At 51.5% G+C, this 25,357-nt stretch overlaps 5 protein-coding genes across 5 annotated transcripts; 1 reads left to right on the top strand and 4 right to left on the bottom strand.

Moving 5' to 3' along the window:
- Positions 1-743: 743 nt before the first annotated feature.
- Positions 744-7,519, bottom strand: SMAC4_09543 (uncharacterized protein; the record flags this gene model as incomplete). The annotated part of the gene is made up of 4 exons (XM_003343609.2): positions 7,216-7,519; positions 7,058-7,150; positions 6,912-6,992; positions 744-6,846 (listed from the first exon to the last, which is right to left on the bottom strand). The coding sequence occupies exons 1-4, from the start codon at positions 7,413-7,415 to the stop codon at positions 744-746; spliced, it is 6,477 nt and encodes a 2,158-aa protein (XP_003343657.1). The 5' UTR covers positions 7,416-7,519.
- A 4,050-nt stretch (positions 7,520-11,569) lies between these two features.
- Positions 11,570-11,968, bottom strand: SMAC4_09544 (uncharacterized protein; the record flags this gene model as incomplete). The annotated part of the gene is made up of 2 exons (XM_066090969.1): positions 11,570-11,731; positions 11,825-11,968. 2 exons carry the CDS (start codon positions 11,966-11,968, stop codon positions 11,570-11,572), a joined length of 306 nt encoding a protein of 101 aa, XP_065947584.1.
- A 1,277-nt stretch (positions 11,969-13,245) lies between these two features.
- Positions 13,246-15,440, bottom strand: SMAC4_07621 (uncharacterized protein). Its single transcript, XM_066090664.1, has 4 exons — positions 15,185-15,440; positions 14,980-15,119; positions 14,733-14,882; positions 13,246-14,677 (listed from the first exon to the last, which is right to left on the bottom strand). The coding sequence occupies exons 1-4, from the start codon at positions 15,374-15,376 to the stop codon at positions 14,065-14,067; spliced, it is 1,095 nt and encodes a 364-aa protein (XP_065947583.1). The 5' UTR covers positions 15,377-15,440; the 3' UTR covers positions 13,246-14,064.
- Positions 15,441-15,653: 213 nt separating this feature from the next.
- SMAC4_07620 (uncharacterized protein) lies at positions 15,654-19,998 on the bottom strand (the record flags this gene model as incomplete). The annotated part of the gene is made up of 2 exons (XM_003351373.2): positions 17,218-19,998; positions 15,654-17,140 (listed from the first exon to the last, which is right to left on the bottom strand). The coding sequence occupies exons 1-2, from the start codon at positions 19,535-19,537 to the stop codon at positions 15,654-15,656; spliced, it is 3,807 nt and encodes a 1,268-aa protein (XP_003351421.2). The 5' UTR covers positions 19,538-19,998.
- A 108-nt stretch (positions 19,999-20,106) lies between these two features.
- SMAC4_07618 (uncharacterized protein) lies at positions 20,107-25,249 on the top strand. Its single transcript, XM_066090663.1, has 8 exons — positions 20,107-21,900; positions 21,969-22,046; positions 22,105-23,077; positions 23,142-23,437; positions 23,543-23,839; positions 23,907-24,017; positions 24,077-24,167; positions 24,278-25,249. The coding sequence occupies exons 1-8, from the start codon at positions 20,761-20,763 to the stop codon at positions 25,036-25,038; spliced, it is 3,747 nt and encodes a 1,248-aa protein (XP_065947582.1). The 5' UTR covers positions 20,107-20,760; the 3' UTR covers positions 25,039-25,249.
- Positions 25,250-25,357: the final 108 nt, after the last annotated feature.

Genomic DNA, 25,357 nt, shown 5'->3' with positions numbered 1-25,357 from the left:
TGTATGGTTGAAGCCTTGTTGAATGAAAGTGGATAAACCGCTGCTGGGAGTTGAATTCTCAGACTGCGCTATTAGATGCAACAGGACGTGACGGCGTGTGATTGGACCGTGGTTTGATACTAGATGTCGTAGTTGCCTAGGCGGAGGTGTTTCGCCGCACAATCTGGTTCTGTCCTATGACACGCTGATAGACTCAATCACCTATGAAGATCCTCAATGTACCTACAGTGAAGTGTGTGATGGCCACCATGGCATTAGCTGAGTGAAGAGATTCGATCAACACCAGAGATCGATGGGAAAACGATGACCCCGGGATGTTGGAGCATGCAGGGTCAATGTTCCGGTCTCACATGCCATCAACCAATTTTTCTTCCAAGCCATTCATTGTGCTTCCGAAGCCCAGAGCCTGTCGATACCCTGCTTGCAAAGATACTAGATCGAAACTTGACGAGAAAACTTCCGGTCAAAGAATTCGATGTTGGCTGACGATTTCGGGAAGCAGTCGTTCTGCCTCCATGTTCTCAGCAAAAGGCAAGGCCACGACAAATAAAGAGCGGAATGTACGGAATGGAGAAGAATTTCTGGGCAAACATCCGAGTCAACGATGGGGCCAGTTGTGCACTTGGGAGCAAAGCAATGAATGGTTAAGGTAGCTATGGCATCAAGAACGTCTGATACGAGAAAGAGGCAACGATAAAACAGAACGAAGAAGAAAAAAATGGGTTCAAGACGCTCAAAACCCCCTAGCGTCGGAAGATCTTGCCGGCCGCTTTGATTTCCTTTCCAGCATCCTTCAATTTCAATTTGGCCTCTTTCAATTTGGCCGAGAACTTCATCTTTTTCTGAGACCCGTCGTAGTGAGGGTCATGTGCCTTTGCGGATGAGCCCGGTGGTGCATACACTGGAACCTCCGGTCCCGTCTCGGAATCTGGCGTTGCTCGCTTTAGCGGCCTCTCAGGGGGAACAAAGTTGCGAGTTTCGGGTACATTCGGGGCAGACATCGAAGGCCCCTGAAACAGCTCTGACTTCCTCGGGCCTGCCACCGGATGTCTCTGGAAGTTGTTGCTGGGGTCATGAGCACTGTTGGATAGAGGTAGATTCGGGGCGGACGTTGCGGGCCCCGGGAACATTTCTGACCTTTTCAGGTCTCCCAGAAACGAATCTGGCCTGCTTGAGTACCCCATGGATGCCGGACGTCTCTGAGAGCTGTTGCCGCGGTCAGTGGTACCAGCAACTGTGTGCGAAGAGGACCGCGGCGATGCCCCATACACATTGTCGTTTGTCTCACATTCCTCCTTGACTAAGCCGTTCCTATGGTAATTGGGGGACGTCGTTTCAAAAGATGACGTTTCCGAGCATGCCGCCGACTTCCTCCGATCCTCCCTGAGCTGCTCATCATACTTGGCGCATCGAGCTGCATGTTTCGCGGCGCGGGTTGCGTCGATCATCAAGACAGCCTGATCGAGCCCGTACGCTTTCTCCAACTCGTCCCACAACTCCAAGTTCAGTTCACTGGCCATGCGATCCAGCCCTTTCCGCTCGTAATACGCGATGAGGCGGGCAATGATGTGTACCTTCTTTGGGTGACCTGTGGCAAGTTTTGCTCTTCCATGAAGCCCATAATTCTTCAGGACCTTGGTCAAAATCAGTGCCCCTTGTGCAGGACTGTGTTCCAGCTTGCTATCGGCGTGGTCTGCCATGTATAACTCCCCAAGAGCAGTGTATGCTTCGAGAGTAAGCATGTAAATCCTGTGAGAGCCAACGTCGGCCAGTTGATCCAATACTGTGACCATGTCGAAGCGCCGATCTTGCTGGTTTAGCGTATTGGTGTCAATCTGACAGATCTCGCCCAGTGTTGTGACGAGCTCTTCGTGGGTGTTCTGAACCGCCAACCTGTCTGCCTCAATGTTGCCAGTGTGATTCTCCTCTCTCTGATGTTCACTCAGCTTGAGATGAACTAGCTTCAGTTTTCCTTCAAGCAAACTTTCCTTGATTGAGCCCTGCACAGTCCTGAATTGATTGTCTGGGGAAGTGTCGCCGCTTTCAATCACTCGCTCTTCGAGTATTTTGAGAGCATCCTCGATGAGGTCCCTTCCTTTTCCGAACTCGCGCATCTCTCCGTACAAGGCCCCAAGTCTTATGAGTGCGATTGACTTGCCTATGACGACCAGGGGCTCGTCTTCCAAAGCTGAAAAGTCTTTGATAACCCGGTTGTAGAGATCGATGGCTTGTTTGCGGACGATGGTGGTTGGTATACGCGCACAGACCTTGGCATAGTCCATGGTAGCTTGTAACGTCTCAATCTTTGTTGCCGACGCCACGACCCACGAATTCGTGCTTTGAGAATCGGCCGAAACTGGCTCACAGGTATACAAAGTTGAGAAGACCGCGTACGCCTTGCTATACATGTCTTTGGCCTTACCAAGCGTGCCTTTCTCGAAATACACGTCGCCAAGCAACCTGGCAGCCCTCGCTGTCATGAGATGAGCGGAACCACTAATCTTGTCGCAACCATGATAGGCGCGCTCGAATATCTTCTCGGCTTTTTCGAGTTTGAGGCGGTACAGATAGGCCTGTCCCAACTTCAAGCACGCATCAAGCGTCCTTGGGTGATATAAGCCAACGGTGCGGCCATAAGTTTCCACAGATTCTTCAAGCAACTTCTCGGGGTCCTCCCTTGGAGTATCTCGTCGCTCAAGAAGCTTGACGAGAATATCCGCATAGATGTCGCAAACATCCAAGGTTCCCAGATGACACTTCCCATGTAGACGCATATAACCATCCTGGGCAATTCTGAGCTCGGCTTCGGCAGAATGCAAGTTCTCCTGCTGCGTATAGGCCTGACCGAGTATTCGACGCGCTTCAAATTCATCGGCTTCACTGATCTTCCTGCCGTTTTTAGTGTTTGCGGCGCCTTGATGTTTATCTCCTCCGTACTGATCCAAGTTTTTGTTGAGCTGTTGGATCGCTTGTTGCAGCGCTTTGTCATGGGGTTTTACATGATGCAGACCCAACAAGACCAGATTGTCGAATGATCGGAAATACAGGTGCCGCATTGCCTGTAGATAGCGTCTGTTCTCTGGAGACCGCGGCTGATTAACGCAGACTTCAGCATCTATCATCCATTTTTCTGCACGTTCTGAGACGTTTTTGAAACAGTTTCCGGCACTAATGAAAAATTCGGCCTTCTGTTCACGCCTCAGCCTCTGGGCAAAGATCATTCCGAGCTCATGGATGGCTGACAGTTCCAGAATTCTTCCTTCCTGTTCGTGCAACCCCACAGCAATCTTCCGGACTTCTTGCAGATGTTTCTCTGCCTCCACCCACTTGTTTTGACTCTTGAACAGAACCCCGAGGTGATACCGAGTGAGACGAATGATAATGTGTTCATTTGTACGATTCCTTCCCGACAGAGCGGCGATTTTATCATCAGGTGATAACCGGGAGAGCCGACTAGCGAAGCCGTTGAATGCGCGCATCAAGTTCTTCTCAGCGAGCGAGAACCTGGATCTCAACAGGTAATTGACGCCAAGGTGCAGGGATGTGAAAAAGATCAATAAATGATCCCCCTGAAACATGTTATCGAATCGTTTAAGCGCTCGCTGATAGACTTGCGCAGCCTGCTCATCATGTTTTGTCTTGCCTTCAAAGTCAAGCCAGTCTCGCTCTGCCGAATGGAAACTGAAGCCTTCAACGTCCAGGTCTGGGAGAGAGCCGAATCTTCGAAAGGCTTTCTGGAACGTCCTGGCAGCTTCGTCAAATTTCTCCATCCCGATCAGCAGGAGCGTCAAGTCGGCAATGGCATTAAGCTCAAGACGGTACCATTTTTGGGCGTCGCGGAGCCTCTCTGCTTTTTGAATCGTTTGAGGCTCCTCCGACTGATCCATCGCTGGAATTGGACGAGCCGAAGTTGAGTTGGAGGCTCCGGGACTCGACGCTGACTGGCTCCTGGCCCTGTGACCACCTGGCTTTGTCGAGTCTCCTACTAGTACTCCTTTCCGCAAGTGCCCATGGCTGTTGGAATCATCCCACGTCTTTCTCCTTTCCAGTGTAGTCCTTGGGCTTTCCTCTGCTGAAGGGTCTGCTTCACCGCGTAATCTTGCTCTTCTATCGCACTCCTCCAAGATCTTATTGAGGATCACTTTTGCGCCATGAACAGGATTGCCACCGTCCGTGTATTGAAGTTCGTCATCGCTTAGCTTTTGAGCGGCTCTTGCATAAATGGTGGCGAGTTCGTACTTGCAGCTGAGTTGTTGTAGCAGATTGGCGTTCTCGGTACCTTGGTACTTCTCCAGAACAAACTGGTACAACATACGGGCGTGTTCAAACTTGCCAGCCTCTGCATACACATCCCCAAGAATCTTCATACTTGCGCAAGCGTGACCATTGGAACCAAACTTCTGGAACATCTCGGGTGAGTCCATTGTGTCAATGGTCACGCCGCGGTTGACGAGGTATAGGGCCGCCTTTTTTCTTCTTGTTCGAATGGCCTCAAAAAGCGTCTCGGTGTTCAGGGTGGACTCTTCTTCTTCAGTGGGATATCCCAAGGTCTCGTCATGTCCCAGTAATCTTACCGTGTCAAGCCATTTGGGCCGATCGTCAAAAGTCGCAGGTCGTTGGCCGTCAGCAGATTGGCTCTTCCTGTTAGCATCGTTGGCCGCGGGCATGTCCTTTCCGGTCATTTTGCTGATAGCGATTGTGGCATTCATCCCTTTAGTGTCCTTTCGCTCCTCTACGCCCATTCTGATCTTCAGCAGAGGAGAGCGCTTAGGCTCGGAATGTTCTTGGTCTTGATCTTCAACCACGGTCCCTATGTATCGGCATTCTACAACGCCATCTTCCTGATTTACCGCAAGGGGTGTAACCAAAAGTGATAAGGGATCAAGACGGTCAGCGGAAGGGTGTAAAAGTAAACACCGTTCCCAGTGAGATAGCGCGACGTTTATCTTGATAACGGCTGCAAGATCGTTGCCGTAAGGTTTCAGCCTTTTAACAGAGGAGCTGTCAAGGGTGTGACAGTACCAATGCCCATCGACGGCGCCGCTTTCGTCGATCGCGAGAAGGTCTCCTGATTTGTCGCCGCCTATATCAACGGAAGTGTCTACCGGCATGTCGTCGAGTGTTGCTGCACACCAGGAAAAGGCACCTTTGTTGCGCATTGTGGGTTTTCCGTGGAGCAGGCAGAAGTAGGGAATCTTGCCTAAGTACTGGAGAACTTTAATTGTTATTTCACTCTCTCCCTTGGTGAAGTCGCAGTCAGGAACGCCGGCGAGTAGTGCAGCGATAACGGTCCGGTCACGGACCCATGAAGTGCTGCGGGCAGACAGTATTGCCAGTAGGTCGCCGACATCGCGAACAGGCTGGCGGAGTTTGTTCACAAGCGTTGTAGCCAGCCAATGGGCGCGAGTCGTATTCCCTGGGCTCTGGGCAAGAACCTCTGTGTCCAAGTCTTTGTAGATAGGCTCCCCTCCGTTTGGATTCTTGAACAGGATCTTGACAGATTTTGACATGGACAACTCCAAAGCGGTCCAACCGCGAGTGAACCAAGTGGAGAGAACCAATGCCACGCAGGGGCTCCCATCAGTGTCCCAAGGGAAGTTGATAAGGGCGTTGTCATGTACGACTGTGTGTCTCGCGTTGGCGTAGTTGCTATGCATCATATTTAATGCCTTGCTGCGAGCTTTGGGCTCGTTCGGGATTGATAAAGCATCCCACCACACCGCTGTGCATTCTAGTTGCCCAGCGATTTTGGCAAAGAAGTCGAAGAGACAGGTGTTGACGGTGCCTGCGTCCTTCAATCCGACGCCGGTGCCATCCGACCAGACGTGGGAAATGGCAATGTAAGGGTCCTGGGAGCCGCTCAGCTTAGGGGTTTTGCATAGCCAGGCTGTGCTATTGCCCATTTCCAGTGCTGTTTCTAGCAGGTCGACGGGAAACTTCTTCTGTGTGCATTTCAAAGCATTGTTGCCACACTTGTGTAGCTGCGTAATCTTGGTGCTGTCCATGTGGGCCGATTGGCATCTGCTGGGGGTGCAAGATTCATGCTCTCGGTGATCAAGGCCACTACTTTTGATGGCAGAGACGATGGCGGGGAGATCACTTTGTTTTCTATCGCTCACGCCGACAAAGTTCCAAAGGCGGTTCTTGCAAAGGGGCAAGCGCTCCATGTACTGTACTGCGCGCTCAATATCCGGCAGTGTAACCTCGCTGGGGAGAAAATGGTGATTCCATCGACCGACTTCGGCAGGACCAACACCAATCTGAGATTGGATTTTGATCATCCAGTAGGTAAGATCGGAGACCTCGGCGAGGTCAATCGGAGAGCTTCCTGGCGAATCGCCATCCAAATAGGGACGGAAGCGTGTAGAACCGAGCGCAGGTCTAAGTAGACGGCACTCTTTGAAGATCTTGCACAGGCAGGATATAACAGTGGCGATATGAGAATGGGCCCGAGACACTTTCTTCTCGTCGCTCATGGCAGCTTGGCAAGACATGGTAACCAGAGCCCATTCTCTGAAAGCAGTCCAGTTGCATCGCGGCGCGGATCTATCCATGGCAGCCTTCTCATCAAGGCACTTCTGACGGCGGCAATCCTTGATGTTGGCATGAACACATATCTGGGCGAGCTGAGAAAGAAGACCCATGTCGAGGGCAGAAAGGCCGAGCTTGGGTTCAGTCACCCAAAGATCGGAACGGAAAGCCGAATTGGTACACGTCTCATCTTCGTCGTCGCTGCGGGGACTGGCCTTGATCAGGCGATGGTGAAACATAATGGCAAACACCGGTGCAGTGATGGCATTTGAGGCCTGATCTCGGCTTTCGACTGTCACGGGCGAATCAGACAGACTGGAATAGCGATAAAATGTTAGTTTAATGAAACCGGGCTTTATGTACTCGCTAGGATCCCTTACTTCTTTGCCAACAACGCCTCGCTCATTAAGGCATTGAAATCCGTATCTTGGCTCTCGGCCTTTACCGGGTGGTTGGACAGGCTGGAATAGTGGCAAATATTAGCCTGATGAAACCATGGCTGGGTGTATCCATCAGAATTGCTTACCTTTGTACATCTTCAGTGTTATTGGTGACATATTTGGTATTGGCATTCAAGGCCTGGTCTCGGTCCTGGGCCTTGACGGGCGAGCTAGACGGACTGGAATGGGGGAAAATGTTAGCCTAATGAAACCGGGACTTTGTATGGTTATTGTGATCTCTTACCTCTCTAAATCATCTGCGTTGCTGATGAGATCATCTTCCTCATCGAACTCGTCGTGGTAGCGATCTAGTTTGGATGGAGCCAGCATTCGATGGAACGCAAAGGCTTGAGCAACAATATCCCGGTCTGTATGCGACCCCAAGATACTGCCACTCGGCTGGAACAGTGCGGGAGCGGAAGCCATGGCTGAGACCGTACTCATCTTGTCGTTGGCCTTTGTCTTTGTGGGAAGCAGTCATGGGAACTCTCCATCATATACACAGCTCATGGTGTTGAGGGCTCAATGGAGCACCCCATACCAAGCTTTTTGAGCCTCATCAAACACGCTATCGTGAAGAGCGACATTCTCCATTGCTGTCCCCTGCTGAAGCGTTCAAGTTTTTTTTTCTTTCCCCTTTGCCGGTGCTGGCTCTAAGCTCGTTTGAGACGGTCGTTCGAGCCCAACACACGGGAAGCTTGACAAGGCCACGAATAGGACGGTTGATCATCGACTTGTTGCTTGAATGCGCTGTCAGCTAGAGTTCTTAGCGCAAAAAGGGTGTGTCTGGTGATGAACACGTCGATGCCGACTTGCGCTGGGTTAGGTTTTTGCGCAAGGCATGTACAGTAGTGAAGCGTGGCTGTGCATCTCGGAATTTGCAGCACAGGGTCTCTGCTGGTAGCTGAATGCATCTGTACCCAAAGGGTCCCCGCCCCCACACGTCGATGCAAGAAATCAATGGCGTCGTTCTTGGTAGGCCAAAAGGTGATAGCGTGAAAACGTAATCACAGCTGAGTTGAGCGTTGAGAGAGGACTAGAGGAAAAGAAACCATGCTTGAAACGTGGGTGGTCCCGCTTGTCCCTAACCATGTCAAGGAAACTCAGCCGCACTGATAAAGATCAACATGATGGCTCCCGCTTCCATCCGCCGACATTTCCAAACACAGACAGCAAGAACGATAGGATGTGCGATCATCTTTCGACAGGTGGTTCCTGCAAACAAAAGGCTCTGCCAAGCCGGTGAACTGGGAGGCTGATGGATGAAAACTGTGCAATGATCCTGCCATGATTGAATCGTAGAGGTGCCCATCAATATTGACGATCAAGTTGGCTAACCGGCAGAAAGAGTGGGAAAAATATCGACGGACAGTTTCAACGGATGGCGATGCCGTTTACTGCTCTATCAGCCACTTGGCAGTATCTGCTGCAGATCAGATAAGCAAACATCCCATTCAACGAACCATCTCGCATCCATGTGACCGTTCTCGGCCCATTCAACCTCAAGTCCTCAAGAGGAAAATACACCCTTCTAGCAGTGAACCTGTACTACCTCTGCGACTCACTCGGTTTGATTTTACTGGAGGAAAAAAGGAAAAAAGAATGACGTCGGGTATAATTGCTTCTGACCATCTGCTGTTGAAGAAAGGGTATAAAAGAAAGAACCGAAGCCAAGGACACATATCAACCTCTTAATGCTGCTTCAGTAAGGTATCGTGCTATCCCCTACATGTAGCCTGAGCTCGTCGTAACTGACGTTTTGAGTTTTGATTTTCAGCCCAAGTTGACTCACCTCTTCCTACCTAGTCTACGAACTCTGTAATTTTTGGGCTTCAACTCTATCTATATCCCTTATCGTGATGAAGAAAGGTACCTCTTGAGGTATGGAAATGACAGGGAGGGACGTGAGATGTAGTTAAGTAACTAAGGTAGCGTACGGATACATGAAGAACCCTAATAACAAAAGAATAAAAAACCGAACGTGAGGCTTGTACAACGAGGAAAGAACCAAATCGTAGACAGCTGCTGGTGGTGGTGGAAGGGGGAAGGGGGAAAAGGGGGGCTATGAAATTAAGTCTGGGTCGCACTCCTTCACATGATGAGCCATGGAACGAGGAAGTAGAACGGAATGACATGAGGTTGCGGTATGTGTTAGAAGCTACCTGCTAGGCAAATTGTCTCACCTGCTCCATGTCTTATGTACGAAACTGTCATGGGGCTGGCGCCCAGGGGTGTCTGCCTGGCTTAAACCCTATGTAAGCCAGGCCTGCCCTCCGGTTGGGTGCACTCCTGGGGTGCGCCGCTCGTCCGTCCAGTTGTTCCTTCCAGAGACAGGCATAGTACCATGAGGGGTTTGCATGATGTGGCTATCTCTGCCAAGCCTTCGGGGAAGAACGAAGCGGGAGCAGGTTACCAACCAGAATCATATCTCGGATGATCTTGCTTCGCTCAGGTGGAATTGGGTTGGCAAATGCGATACAGAAATTAAGCACCAGAACAGGACATAAGCTCACTCTCCTTGCAGGGCTGGCCCTCGCCAATTGGTTCAGAAACTCCAGCATCAAGGTCCTCCTCGTCGACAAGAAACCCGTGCCTACACGGCGAGGCAAAGCCGAAGGACTGAAGTCAACAACCAACGAGATCTTTAACTCGTATGGCATCGGACCTCAGATCGCAGCAGAGTCATGGAGGCTAGAGGAAATCGCCATCTGGGGCCAAAAGAAGGACAGCGGGAGCGGGATCGAGAGAGAGCAGCTGATCCAGGATAAGGTAGAAGAGCTGGGTAAGGTGCGAGCGACCATGTTGCAGAGAAGGAGCACAAGACCGTTGGGAACGAACGGAGCGACAGAAGGAACGATGGAACCCTTACAGAAACAACGTAGGTTGTTGGGAAGGTAGTATGTGAGATTCAGACGGATTATGATGAACTTCAAGTCAAGGAATACAGTCCGACTCCATGTCCTAGAGGGAATACGGATAGAGCAAGAGGTGGGATAACATTTGTTAAACGTTTGTAATATACCACCTGTGATACTGAACCTCTCACATAGGTGGAAGAAACGAAGTGGCCCGGACAAGATTTATTGTGGATGAGCCGAAAGGACCTTTGCCAAGAGCATACCTTAGGAATGAATGAATGAATGAATGATGAATTTTTCGACTGCGTTTTACCAATACTAGATAATAAGTTGTGCCTGCGACGGCGGCGTGGCATAGGTACATAAAACGGGAAAAAGCCTCATAGGTCAGCTAGGTCGGACCTTAGCGTGGCCGTGCGCTGGAAAATCCCAACTTCTGTATGGTTTCGATAAACCCTTATTCTAGGCTCCCAAAAGCCTTCATTTTCCTATCCCCGGCATTGCGAGGTTATCGCCGTCCTTTCCGATGTTGAAATTAAAATGGATTGAGAAGAAAATTCCGATTAGAATGCAGCCCAGCCGTTTTGGGTCCAGCAAGCGGCGTTCTAAGGGGGAGGTTTCGAAGAGTGGTTGTCGCTCGCCCCCCGATGAGCTATCATCTCTCCGGTGCTCTTTCTTTTCGAAATACTTTTGAAGAGATTCAAAAGCTATCGGCTATGAGGGAAGAGACGGCGGTGAATTCTCCAAAGGCCGCCGTCGTAGTTGTTGTTGTTGTCGTTCGAATTGTATCTTCCCGAATTCAAAACGATAAAAAAGTGGTGGATTAGGCCACTGATAACCTTAAGGCAACCATTGCACTAAAAATAGGTAATTTTGGCTTGGCCTCTAACAGCCGACTAACAGAGGGTGCCAAGAAAATATTTTCGGGGGAGAGTTGGCATACCTTAGGAGACATGAAGTGGGCGGCGTGGCACGGGTATGGGCGGAGCCGCACGGTAGTCGGTTAGTGCCAAGTGGAGGAGCGGAACGGTACGCCCATGTACAAACGCGGCACGGGTAAGGCTGGAGATTGGAACAACGGTGTACCTTGTTCGTCCAAGAGAGGAAAGGGGGGACCATCAATGACTGCAAGTAGAATACCAAGATACCTATAACGCTCTGAAACACAACCTGTACAACGCTCACATGAGATCGGTTCCCTGCAACTGTCATTCGCCATCTAATCATCCTGTGGCTTCTGCGCAAGGACCACGCGCCACTTGAATTGTGCGTAGATCTTCTGCCCCTTGAGCTCCTGGCGAATGCAAGCAGCGTAGTTCTTCATCTCTTGTTCGGACCATCCCATAATCTGGCCGAGAAAGTAGTTGAGGAAACCTTCGATATCCTGCGTGAAGAACAAATGTGCAAAGAGACCAAGTTCTTTTTTCTTTGGATCAGTCGACCGCCCAAAGTCCTGAAAGGGGTGATGGTTAGTGAAATGTCCATCTCAATTTAATTTACGGCTTGGGTGGCTCAGGATGCCTCATTCCTCCAAGATACCGTATCTACTTACCGGTACCGGTGGCAACATCAAGTGCATTCTCGATATCATCCTTGAGAGGGGCCGTATGCAGCTTTCCGTCGAACATCAGGGTCTGGAAATGGTGGAAGATATCCAGCATCTCATTGGCTTTGGCGTCATTTGGACCCCTGAATTTCGAAACAATCATTAGCCTCAACTATTTCGTTGTGGATTCTCTGTTATGAACCAACATACCAATATTCCTGATCTGTAGCGGCATCACTATGGTACGTGCGGCCTCTGATCGTACGATACCTCATAATACTAGAGCTGATCGAAGCGGTTGAACTCTCGGCGTCGCTGCCTAGCGTCGGGTCGGCATCATCAGCAAGCGGAAGCTCCTATGCGTGTGTGGCAACTGTCTGTCAGTACTCCCCTATCACAAACCAGCAGCCTTATGCTCTGGAAGATGTCAGAGGAAAATTTATGAAAACCCGACGAACCTGCTCAGCCCAATGCGAGCCGGCTAAGAGACCAATGGGCTCTGAAGGTTCATCGGCCACTGGAGACAAGGGAGCAGGCGTGGGCGACTGGGCAGGACCTGGAGTAGGCGATTTTGTCCTGTTCGGAGAACTCATGGCTAAAGGATGCGTTTGGTTCGAGTTCGGACTTGGTGCAACGGAAAAACTCGAGTGTGAAAGGCTGCTCGTTATGAAAAGTGACAGCAATCCAGTAGATAGAAGAATGGTTGCCCCTCATCGAGCCCTTGCAGTAGGATGCACATGTCCTTGGGGAGGAGCGGTCAAACGTGAAGGTAACATCGCACGATCCTTTGGCCACAGCCTCGACCACTGTCTAAAATTCCCCAGCGCGACCTGCCAATTTTTGGTGGGCTAACGAGTAACGCTTCCGGTTATGCTGTTGTAGAGAAAGAATTGTTTTATAAGGTGATGGAAGTACCTTACTTAATGAGCCACAGCAGTTGGTTGACACTGAATGCCGAGTTACAATTGGCCGCAAACACGCTAGCGAGTAAATTGACAGTGTGACAATCGTGGGAGCTTGCGTCAATCAACCAAACACATTACTTGGACAATCATAGTGCCTGCAGGTTGGCCCTGCTGCAATTGTTGCGCTGAGCCCGAAGACACGAGGAGTGTAGCGCGGAAAGAATGAGTGCGGTCGGCCGTGCAATCCAGTCTGCTTAGAACCAAGAGATGTTTCCGTGCCTTGCGTGCTCAACATCATCCAGACGAACTAAAAGCCATTAGTTTCCCGGACAACGAACTTGAACGTGATAGTGCCGCAGGGGAGAACGAACTAGAGTATGTTGCTTTGGCTGATTCAGCAGACTTGTTGTGCCAGGGCGGTAAGTGGGCTGCAACACAGCCAATGGTTAGGAATGTGGAGAATGTGGATGGCGCTGAAGGCCCCGATGTGTGCACAGTAAAGAGAACGAGGAGAAGTCCAGCAAATCCACCGGGCTTTGTGGGGTGTGAAGTGGTTTACCTTATATACCACCACAAGAGGGGCACAGGATTGTAAACTCCTTTGTGTACCGCTTGTGCAGTGCAGTTACAACAACAAGTGGAACTGACCCAGCGTGCATGCCGTGTGGTTTGAGACATTGAGAAGCAACGACGGAAAATTGAGGCGGGAAGCTCTTTCCACGCGTTATTCTGTACAGTGTCCGAGAAGCCGGTGTAACCGGCCATGCGGAACCGCGCGCGGGCAGTGACTGAAGTGGGTCGTCTCAGAGAAATGCACATACGCGCAAGATCAAGTGAGCTTCACGCTTCTTTTTAGGGTGTGTTTTGCTCTGAAAATGCGGCCTGGAAATGCTGGCTCGGAAATGGGATTTCAGAAAGCTGTGCACATGCAATTCGGAAATAATTTGGAAGCGATATGATTCCAGGTCGGATTTTCAAAGATATAGAGGTCCGGAAGCTTGTTCTGTGGAGTACAGTTAATTATCTCCGTGTCCTGGAAATGTTGGATTTCCGCTTGGAAAACTTCCATGTGTTATCGAACAGCACTTGAAAACTTATCTTGATGCGAACAAAGCTTCGCATGGCTAATTCCGCTTGGGGCCAGGGTTCTGCCAAATTTTCACTGCCTAGCCGGGTGTGTCACGATCATGGAAAGTGTCAGGCAGTCGACAGACAACCCGTTCTAGATATCCCCTCCATCCCGTGGATGAGCCGGCAGGTGTCAAACAGGGGTTGTGTGTGTGTGTGTGTATGGATGGGCGTGGTACGGGTAAGGCTGAAGCAACAACGGTGAACCCTGTTTGTCAAGGAGACCGAAAGCGACCGATGACGCTTGACGGCAATCGTTGAAAAAACATGGATATTGAGGGCTTCATCAAAAGATGCGGTACATATCCGCCATGTTTCCTACCACTTCCACCGATGCGCGCCCGCCCTGCTGCCCTTGTTGACCTTCACACGCTCGTGATTTTAGGCATCCAACGGCTTCTGGGCACGAACTACGCGCCACTTGATGTACCCATGGATCTTGCCCTCCTTGTACTCCCGTCGAATAGCCGCGGCATAGTTTGCCATCTCCTTGTCAGTCCACCCCATCACCTGGCCCAGGAAGTAATTGAGGAAGCCCTCAATGTCCTGCGTTGAGAAAATGTAATGGAAGAATCCGATCTGCTTCTCTTTTTCGGTTGTAGGCCAAGGACCCGTCGGAGCCCAAAACTGAAAGTCAGTCACGGTGGACCTCAATCTCAGACGGTGTTGACACTGCTGTTTGCCCGGCAGGCTTGGATTCTTGATTGCAAGACTTCCACCTTTTTCTTGTTTCGGTAGATGGTTCTCGAAGTCTGGCCAGTCGTTCTGACTGACCATCTCCTTTTCCTTCCGGCAGTCTCAACCTTACAGCTTCGACGGATTGGGATGAAACTTACCAAGTAGTCTTCGATTTGCACATTGGTAAAGCCCGCTTCCTTCAATCCATCCTCCATAATACCAGTCCTAACGATGTTGAACACATTTCCGGTCTTTCTTTCAACACTGGTCCAAATCTTTCCCCATTGATTCATAGCCGAATCATCGGGCATAGTGCCGTCGAGGCATACGACATTGACATCACCGTCAACATGCTCAATCCAGCCACCCGGCTTAGTACACCTGTACGCTTCCTTATATAAGGACGGCCAGTCCTTAATTGTACCACAGAGCCACCGGATATGGATATAGTCAAACAGATCGGGCTGGAATGCCCATTCCTTCGTTGCATCGTCAATATTGAAGGAGAGGTTAGGAGGGACCCAGCTTGGCTGAATGGGCGAAATATCGGTACCGACCACCCGGCAGTTGGGGAATTCATCAGCAAAATCGCTATATGAAGGAACTGTTAGCCATCTAAAGAAAAGAGTCCAGAAGATTATCTTACATCGCCCATAGACCTGTACCAGTGCCAACATCAAGAGCATTCTCGATGTCCTTGGAGAGTGGGGCTGTGTATAGTCTGTCGTCAAACAACAGGGTCATGGCGTGGTGAAAAATATCCAACACCTCATTCGCCTTCTCATCATTTGGACCCCTACATCGGATGATTGCGGTTAGCTTCACATTTCCATAGACGAAAAAAAAATAAGAACTAATAAAATCCAACAGAACTGTTGTCAAGACCGACATACCAATACTCGGAATCAGTCACAGCATCACTGTGATATGTCCTGCCACTAATCGTACGGTAATCCAAGATAGTAGACGTGATCGAGGCCGTCGAACTCTCAGCATCACTAACTAGAGTCGAGTCGTTGTCGTCAGGAATCTCCTGTACCGTGGAGATTGATGTTAGCAACAGTACGTCGAGGAAGTATGCACATGCGGGGGACTAACCAGCTCACCCCAATGCGCGCCAGAGAGCAGGTCGGTAGGCTCCCCGGCGTGGACGGCCGCCGGCGATGCAGGACCAGGCGTGGGCGACGCGGGGCCAGGAGTGGGCGACTTTGCATTCCCTTTGGGAGACTGTGCCGTCGGCGACGTCGCCTCAGGTAAATGTGATTGTGCCTTCTTGGCGGGGGAACTCATGACAGGAAAATACGTGGGCTTTCGAACTCAGGGGGCATAGAAAAGAGGTGAAGTAGGCCATATCCACTACTTTCTGCTTTCAGGTGGCGGCGGTCCAGTATATATGATATTTTGACGCCAGTTATTACCCCTCCTGCCCTCCTTCATTTCTTTTTAAGAAGCGGTCACGCTTGAACGCTGAAGGTAACATCGAACAGATTTTGTCTCTTTTTGGTGTCGGCCATTGAGCTTACCCGTGATGTGTCGCGTCGGTACCTTTCAGGCTAACGTGATTGTTTCAATTCATGCAGTTACAGCACGGTTTGATGTTAGTCGCTCGAAGTAGCTTAAGGTCAAAAAGACAGTGGGTTTTGATCGTGTGTGAATCACCATTGGCTGAGATACAAGCGGACACAGTAAAACATTCAGTTGGTAAACGTTGATATCTGCGCTTATTCACACACAGAAAGGCTAGGCAACAATAGTTCCTGCGACCTGTTCTCAGTCGAGACCAGATTTTAAACCGTATTGAGCGAAGCCGGTCTGACAAAAAGAAAGTGACACAAAGATGACTGTTCGCCAGTATCTGTCGCATTAGAACCCGAAAAGGTTTTGGTCTTCGATATATCCCCAATCTATAAGTAGTTGATGGAAAGTTAGACGGGGTCGCATAGGCGGAACGTGCCAGTGCTGCAAAGGAGAAAATGACGGAGCACCGAGCTATAACGGGGTTTTCAAACAATGTGAATGGTTGCGGAGACATACCTATCAGCGCCGGCAGCACAACCCCCTGAATCAACCCCGGCGGCCCGCACAGCAGTGCTACATTGTTATGCGCTGGTTTGAATAGGCATCGCTTAAGAATCCCCGCATCAACTTTTCCCCTCTCACCCTCCCAGCCTTCCCCAGCCTGGCTCAAAACATGGCAAATCTTCATCTGTCCGTCGCTCTTTTCCTCGAGGATGTCCAGTTCCTGTTTTAGGAGGATGTCGTGCTCTGTCCTGTTGGCGTCGACCACCCTGATCTCAGTCCGGTCACCCGGTGTCATAAGAATCCTGGCCATCAATGCGTAGCCAGGCGTGATACCGCTCCCACCTAGCACGAGCGACACGCGAGAAAAGTGTCGGTCGCGACCCTCAATGGAGAAGTGGCCGTTTCCGTGGTAAATGATGTCACCTGTCGGCCCACGGATCTCAACTTCAGAGCCGAGGGGAAGGCAGTCGAGGATATTGGATAGTGCGCCGCCTGGTTGATACGGGGATGGGAAGTAGGTCTTCACTGTCAAGTCAAAGGTTCCAGACTGGCCGTCCATTAGGGAACAGTTGGCCACTTCTTCTGCGGTCTTGGATTGTTGAGAAGTGTGCTGCTTGTCTTGATGGAGATGGGCACTGGTGTGTACATGCTGCTTCGGTAGCTTGTGATCATGTTTTCCCAAGGATTCGTCACCACGACCCTGACTGCCCTGGCTGTCTTGGGCTGGCAGGATTGGTCGGGTGGGAGTGTATTGGCGGATAAGCATTTTGTCTCGGAGGTGGAAGCCGATCTGGAGATGCTGGCAGGTACCTAGGCCGAGAACAGTCTTTCCTTCGGGAAGCTGGAACGTATACGTGTTTGTATCGGGGGAGACTTGCCGCCTGTTGACGAGCTTGACGGGAATCCAGCGTCGTCGTTGAAGGGCAAGATCTTTCTGGTCCTGGGATTGCTCTGCTTCCTCCTTTGCTGCTGCTTCTGCGCTCTCTCTGATGAAGTTGGCGGTCTTATTGGTAACGCGGCCGAGTATGCATTCTGCGAAGCACGATGATGGTCAGCTCATGTTGGTAACGAAATATCAGTTGGATCGTGAAGATGACCAAAGCACTTACCATGTAGCTTCTTCCAAGCAAAGTCATCGTGAATGCTGACGAACTCGTTCGTGGTCTCTTGGTGGCACTTGCCTGCGTGCGCTAAGATGGCGGCTCTGCCACCAGGATGCCAGTTCAGAACAGTCGTAGCATCATACACCTTGTTGTCGATGACCAACCAGCAGTCTTCCAGTTTGTTGTGTTTCTCAATCTCCTCACGAGTAAACTGCTTTTCCGGTGCGCTTCCCTGCTGCTTGGCTTCTTGCATTAGCACTTCCATCGATGGCTTCATCCAGCCACCAGCGGCAGCGCCAGCCTCGGTGGGATGATGAAAGGCAATGGCAGGCCCTTGACCTCTGGATGTCAAGATCTCGGGCTTGACAATGTACCAGGAATTATTCATCATGCCCAGGAGATTCCAGGTTGGCTTCTCTGGCTGCGTCATCTTGGATGCATTGAAGGCTCGAACCGCGATGCTCTTGGCCTGGACGAGATGTGAGATGTTGACATCAAGGTGCCAGTGGATCCAAGCCCAGAACTTGTTTCCGTGTCGAAGGGGTGAATCGGGAAACTCACGAGTGGCGTAGAGCCAGCTCTCTCCACCGTCGAGGGAGACCTCAACTCTCTGCACCTCTCGACCACCGCCATCGTAGGCAAAGCCGGCGAGACGATAGTTCTTGCCACACTCAACGTCGCTCAGAGCTATGGTCTCGCCCTGGGCAGGCTTGGCGATGACCGAGTTGAGGTTGTTTTCGTAACAGGCGGTGCTTGGGTTGTGGAACAGGGCCTCTGCAAACCTGCCATCCTTCTCGGTGACAAAGGAGGGCATCAGCCTGTTGTCCCAAGTGTGGTAGTAGCTCTTGTTTTCCTCGGAGGTGATCCATACTCGACGAAGCCACTTGACGCATCGGCCACCGATGTAGCCCGGGATCATGACACGGACGGGGTAACCGTAGTCGGCGGGAAGAGGAAGATCGTTCATCTCCATGGCGAGGATCACGTCGTTGGCGGGATCCATGATGTAGTCGAAGGGAATGGAGGTCTCGTACGGGCCCTCGCTCGGCATGTCTGCGCCGGCAAAGTTGACCCAGTGCCGCATGCCTTTTGTCTTGGGGTTCTTTCTCTTGCCGAATTCCTTGGGCACCCCGGCAGAGATCAAGACGTCGCGGAGGAGGGGTCCCTTCCAGTACGCCGTACCGACAGTGGCAGCGCCGTTATTCAGGCCCTTGCTCTTGCGGATCAGGTTCAGCTCCTTGCGTCTGTTGCCAGTGCAGGCCATGGTGATGGGGATGTTGATGACGGACTCGCGGTAGCGGCTCTTGAGCTCGTTCATGCTCAACGAGAGCTTTCTGCCGCCATATTCGATGTCGAGCTTGTGGAATTCCCACATCAGACGCGGGACGGGGCCGTGGTTGCGCACATAGTGCAGCTCGTTGGGAGTGATCAATCCGCCATCAAACAGACGGGAGAGTGGAGGCTCGGCGTTCATGGGGTGCTTGCCGCCGATGCGGATGAGGTCGGGACATCGTGGGAGCCAATTGTCGGGGGTGTATTGGTCTTGCTCGTCGATGGCGATGGAGGTGCGATTGTGGGTCTGGGGAGATTTGCCCTTGCCATCGTGCTGTTTGAATTGGGAGACGACGTCCTTGTCGTGTTCGAGACTGTGGAGGAGGGAGAGTTCCTGCGGTGTAAAATGGACGTTGGCGCTGCCCGTTTGCTCGTTCCCGGTGGCACCCTCATGCCTGCGCTCCTTCTCCCCGGACTCAGAATCGACATGGCGTGCTTCTTGATGTTTCTCCTTGTTATCGGCTCTCCACTCAAACTCGGGCATGCTTTCCCGCAACACCGCCTGACCTGGTTGAGCACCCCTTCCTCCACCTGTCTCCTGGTTCTTGTCCTTCTTGGTCTTGGCCTCCTCCGGCTCCTGCCTCTGGTGTTGCTGCAAATTGGCAGGCCACGGTTCTTTGTTCTTGACCCAGTCCTCGGTCGTGTTCAACACATATCGCCAGCCCAGCGGCCTCTCCTCGGGGTACTTGATGTGGAAGTCTCGCTGGGACTGGATGATGTCGCGAAAGTTGACCAACTCGCCCATGTCGACCTTGCTCCTCATTTCCTCCAGCTGCTTCCGGGCATCCTCGATCTCCTCAGCATACTCCTCGCGTGGGTGCGTGAGTCCCGGACGCCGGTCATCTTGATTGACGAATCCAATTCGATGTGAGTGGTTGGCCTCCCAATCAGGCTCTTGATTCACCTCGTCCGCGCTGGAACCAGGATGGTCTTGCACTCTCACCTCCCATGGGGTGGAATGGGACATGGTCGGCTTCTCGCTTTCGGTCGCCATAGTGTTCAAATTCCGTGCAGTATTTGAAATGCGCTTCTGAGAGTTCTCGAAAGGGTTACATTACCACCAAAGCACAAGTCGGAAAGGTGGAAGAGGAACAGCATCAAAACACATCATGGCGCCGTTTGCGATGCCACATTTTGACTCTTGTCACCTCGACGTCACCTGCGCGTCAGACAATCCACCACTGTCAGATCTCGACATTGTTCATGCTTTGCGTTTGCAGAGCATATTCGTGAACAAAGACCGGACCATACTGCCTTTCCAACTTTGGACGTGACTGGTACATATTGGCGCGATTCCAATCGATACCTTTGGGGTTCACAAACTTTGAGATTGAAAGAGGCAGAAGGCAACACGCCGCCAAGCGTCAAACAATTGTCGGATACCGGTACGTGGTCGCGTCGAGGCAAGGACAGCTTGAGCTATGCGCTTATCTGAACTTGTTGCTAATCACTGCTTGCGATGTTAGACAAGTAACAGACCTCCCTGTCCCCGCACGACCCCCTGGCCTACCGCAACTCGGAGTGGGACGCCCCGCCCGCGGAGTCTCTGTCCGGCAACTCCCCTCTCCCTCGACAACGCCGACGACAAGACAAGCATCAAATCATGATGCGTACACACCTCCGAATGTTTACGCAAACTTGGCCACCACACAAATACAATAATCTCCGGGAAGCAAAGTCCAGGCCCTCCACCGCAACCGAGCGAGTCGCCAGGTGGAGCTGTTGCAAGAGAGGCTCACGACACGGCTGTTCCCTTCATTCAGCACACCTTACCCAGGACCCTACCGTAGCCAACAACACCCACGAACATGTTGTCCATCATCGCCATCCTCCTCGCCAAGAGAATTCGGCCACTTCCTCAGGTTGGGCTGAAGCAGATCTGTCATATTCTGCAGTCCTATGAATGAGCTGGCAGCCAAGCAAACCGACATACGACAGCCGAGTCCTTCTAGGCCCAATTTCCATCCAGCTCAGCCATGTCAGGAACTTCTGCGCTCATGAGGGCGCAAAGCTCACTGGTACACGATTGTGCCACCTTACTTATCGGCGAGATACGCGTCTGCTGTTGGGTGCTCCACCTATCTCCATCGACAAAGCCATGGAGATTTCGACCCAGCCTGAGGGGCTAATGCATGGCGAAGAGAGCGACCACTCATTGGACACAAGCATTCCATCTGCCCCAGTTCTTCATCGCTTGCCCAACGAAGTCCAAGTTGTATGAATGCGACAGGTCCTCGGTACTGCTTGAGCCCTCGGGACACAAAACACCCACATTCTCATCCGTCAGGTCCCTCAGAACGTACCCAGTTTGGTGTGCGGCACCTTGCGCTCTCAACATTGCGACATACCGGATTTCGCATCCGCCCGGCACGCAAGATGAGACCTCATCGGAGACAAGATGCTTCACAGAAGCTGAAGCGGCTCAAAGAGCTCTTCCGACCCAGTGGGAGACGCCAGCAGCCTCAAACTCCCGGGCCTTCAGAAGACGGCATGAATCCGCTGACACCCTCGAGGACCTTGACTTTTTCAAGCTATTTGGATGGAGCGAACGAGGAAAAGGACCGGCGTCTTCAGGCAGGGAAGGATCTTTACCAAGCCGTGACAGAGAATGACCTGGACAAAGTTATTGAGCTCTATCAAAACCATGCCTCTCTTCACCCACGAGATCACAGAGAGCGAACTCCCCTCCACGCAGCTGCCGAGTTGGGCCAAAACGATATATTGCGCTTTCTCCTGGAACAGAAAGGGCTAGACTTGGATGCTGCGGACGTTCACGGATACACGGCGCTACATCTAGCGGCCATCAATGACCACTCCGACTGTGTGTTTTGGCTTCTGGAGAGGGGAGCTAACACCGAGCTTGTCGACGGAAGTGGCCACTTGCCAAACTTCTACGCGTCCTCGCCTGAAACAGAACGGCAGTTCAAGAACCCTCCAATCGTCCATGCAGGCCATCAGCATGCCGCCGTGAATCATTTGACGATCAACGACGCATACTTGACGCAACCGCCCGATAAGGTTGAGGGCCCCAGACGATCTGTCTGTGAATACTTCCAGGGCAGCTTTTGGGAACCCAACATCTCTACAAAGTGGCGGCTACTTCCGATCTGGGATCTGGCCTACGAGCCCAAGGATGATATGTTTTTGCGATTTGATATGGCCAGGAGACAAGACGTGCCCAAGAAAAAATGGATACATATACCAGTTGCTAGCAAGGAACTGCTCCTGGATCTCACCAAGACCATCTACGCAGCTTCAGGACATGACCTCCACATGTACAAGGCCATCGAGAAGCTCATCAACGACATGTTCAAGCAAGTTGATATTACAGGAGCGGAGGGAAAGGTACACTTCAAGGTATGTATGGTCCCGCGAAGAACCACTTACCCTTTCAATCGAATGGCTACACGACTAACGCTGAGAAGTTGACGAACCTGAAGCACGGGCATAAATCTGGTTTCGACAACCAAGAACGCTCGCAGGACAGCATATATGCCGCGGTGGTGAGTTGAATCTTAGCATCACCCCGCACCTTCGTGCAATAGCTAACATCAACCACAGTTCCCGATTATTGATGTGGATAAGAAGGACTATGTGTCTTTGGCGAGAATGGCTCGCGAACAAGCGGCAAATCATTCCACGCCAAGGCAAGAAACCAAGTTGCATGTCAATGAGCGGGCGGCCCTTCACTTTCGAAACATGCTCAAAGCAGATTTTCTAGGCCAACCACTACCGCGCTGCTTGGACCAGTCGTATCATGAGGATTTAGACAACGAGAAGTTGGACTTCCTCAACAATGACCAGGTTATAGTGCGGTACATTCAGTATTTGAAGGCCAAAAGCTCCTGGTTTCTTGAAGACATGGAACATGAAAGCCTCACAAGAGCCGATCCAACGAACTCCTATCAAAGGCCTGTTGGTGTCTCGGATTCTGAGGAAAAGACAGCCGATCTGCAACCAGAAGTCCCAGAACAAAATCGTGAATTGAGCCAGCGTCAATCACTGGGACGCAGCCCAGTCAAGTCGCCAGACAACAACAGGATCCAGCCGGGTGACAAAAACATGAGCCACATTCCCGGTGTAGGAGGGGGGCAAGCAGTAGAACAAAGATCGTTCGAAACGACACGACCCCCCCAGAGCCCACAAAGAACATTCACCGGTGCATCAGTGAGCTCACAATCTCGGGCGCAATTCAAACGCACAGGTACCACCACAAGCACGGCTTCTGATGTCGATGATGCTGAGAGCATGAAGCTTTTTGCCCTCTTGCAAAAAGAGGCAATGGGCCAGAAGTCAAGCAATTCAGCGCAGCCTGGATACGCGTTCAATTCGGGTGGAGTCGGCGCCAGGACTGTGCCTCCTACACATGCTGATCAGACTGAGCACCAAGCCGGGCCAACGACGCCACACCCTGTCGTAAATGCCACCCGGCCGGACAACACTAGTCCCAGAGCTGTGCCTGAGCTCATCACCTTAGATGAGCCAGATGATTTTTTGACAGTCCCACATTTCTGGCTCTTCAAATTGGACACAGGTAAGATCTACCCGAGCACGTCATGTTCTTTGGTTCGTGTCCTTCTAACAATTGAACATGACAGATACAATTGTCACCCTGTATCCTGAAAGGTGGGACAAGGGGAACGAGCAGCAACTTCATCGTCATATTCTCGACAGCGTCAGCGAGGAGAGGAACATACACGAATCCTTCCACGGCCTTAGAGGTGATCAAAACTTGGAAATGGATCTTGTGTGCAAGGCTATTTTGAAGGCATGCATGTCTTTTGAGGCCAAGGCCCTTATCCCATTCGTCAACCCAGATGCCTCACCACCCGGACAAGTCAGAAAAGTTCCTATCCCATATACAAAGGCCTTTTCAGCCTCAATTGCTCGACTGGTAAGTTTTGCATTCTTTTTATTCAAGTCTGTACCCACACCGCCTATCAAATAGTTTGAGTGCTCCGGAAGCAGTTTGCTGACTTCTTGTGGAATCACAACACAGTACTTCCAAGTCACGCAACGCTTCAACAAACTGAAGACGGGAATGGGATCCATCAGCAAGGACCCCAACAAGTTTTACCGAGACACGCAAAGGGAAACCGCCATCCTGATCAACATTGACGACACTATCGGTGAGATTGGGATGATCAAACGGGTCTTGTGGAACCAAGCACAGGTCTACGAGCGGTTCCAAAGCGAGGTTCATGGAAACACTGCCAATGTAGCAAAACCATACAAGGGAGAGACCTTGGAACGGTTCGAGGTCCTCGAAACAGAAGCGGAACGCGTTCGATCGATGGTACGTCTTGATATCTAGCTAGGTACTGGATAAACCGAGCTGGTCGCTAATTTAGAGAATTGCACAGGTCACCACCCTGTTAGATCTGCGCCAACGAGAAGCAACGCTTGAAGATGCTCTTTCTATGGGTGAACAGTCCACGATGTTGTTCGTCTTTACTGCAGTCACAGTCTTGTTTGTAGGTTGAGCTACGGTCCATGCCAGATTTGACGTTGATTGTAAACTCACCAATGAAAGGCGCCTTTATCCTTTATCGTCGGACTACTTGCCTTGAGTATCGACGGAATCCCAGAAACATGGCAGCGGTCTCCCCTCGCGGAAGTTTTTGGTACGTTCTGCACACGTCTCACTTTTAGCTCCTTTCCCTTTTGAGTTTCGAGTTAAATTATGTGCCTCAAACCCGAATCAAATCTGAATTTAGTCTGACCATCCCAACAGGTCTCTCAACTTTAGCCACAGGGGCTCTGTGCGTCCTTCTATGGTCCGTCTTCAAGTTCTACCAGCATATGACGCTCTCTCACACCCGCCGTCGAACTCGACATCGGCATTATCGACGTGCGCATGGCCTTGATGATGACCCGGACTTCAACCTCGATCTCGACCTCGACTTTGACCTTGACTTAGGGCCGGGACGGGGTAGTCGTTGCCCATGGTGGGACCGTATGGGACTCACCTTCTTGACGAGATGGCTTGGGGATCCACATGCTATCCCATTGTCGGGCCAGGCGCCGTCTGATACTGCTGGCTATGAGAAGAGGTTGGCCGAAGACCATAGAGGTTCTTGGAACAGGAAAAGGAGCTCAACGGCCCCTGGGCATGAACACGGAGAATTCGCTTATGAGGACAATCGCAATATGTCGAGGGATGGGCGAACGACTCTAGAGCGCACCACCGGTTTGCCGCTCTACAGTCGCAGACAGAAAGCCCGAGGAAAGTCTGGTGACGGCAGTTGTAAAGGTGGCCATGGACAAGAGGAGGCAAGCGGAGGAGGGGATACCGGCACCCAAGTCGACGGGAACTTGAGAGGCGGAAGAAGAAGTCGGGGAATGAGTGGAGGGACAAGTGTAGGGCCAAGCCTCTCCTCATTGTCCATCACGTCCTCCAATTGGGCCTTTGCGTCGTGGAACAGAAGGCAGAGAACGGCAGGAGGAGCGCTGGGGGGTAGAGAGGACAGAGAGCTTGGTGTCTTTCATGTATAACTGACAGGCGTATTTGCGGGACGGGCTTGTTGGGAACAACAGCTACCATACCCTCACCTGGCGACATCATCCAATATCACGTACATACCCCCCTTTTGGACGAAATTTGTACCGCTTTTTCTCGGCTTCAAGGTGCGGGGCTACCCCCCTGGCCGGCCGTCCTCCCCGCGCCAGTATGTAATCTGTCGCGCTGCGGGCCGTTCCTTGCCCAAAACGGCCACTTTGCTTATTTTTCTTAGCGGTACCCAAACTGGCGTAGCTTGTGCCTTGTAGTGGAGTCTTCAGTTGCATACGCCCATCGTCAAAATCGACCACATGC

This window comes from Sordaria macrospora, chromosome 6 (assembly GCF_033870435.1).
Source record: "Sordaria macrospora chromosome 6, complete sequence".
NCBI classification, from domain to species: domain Eukaryota; kingdom Fungi; phylum Ascomycota; class Sordariomycetes; order Sordariales; family Sordariaceae; genus Sordaria; species Sordaria macrospora.
The sequence above is the reverse complement of the archived record's forward strand: the minus strand, read 5'-3'. Positions and strand labels throughout refer to the sequence as shown.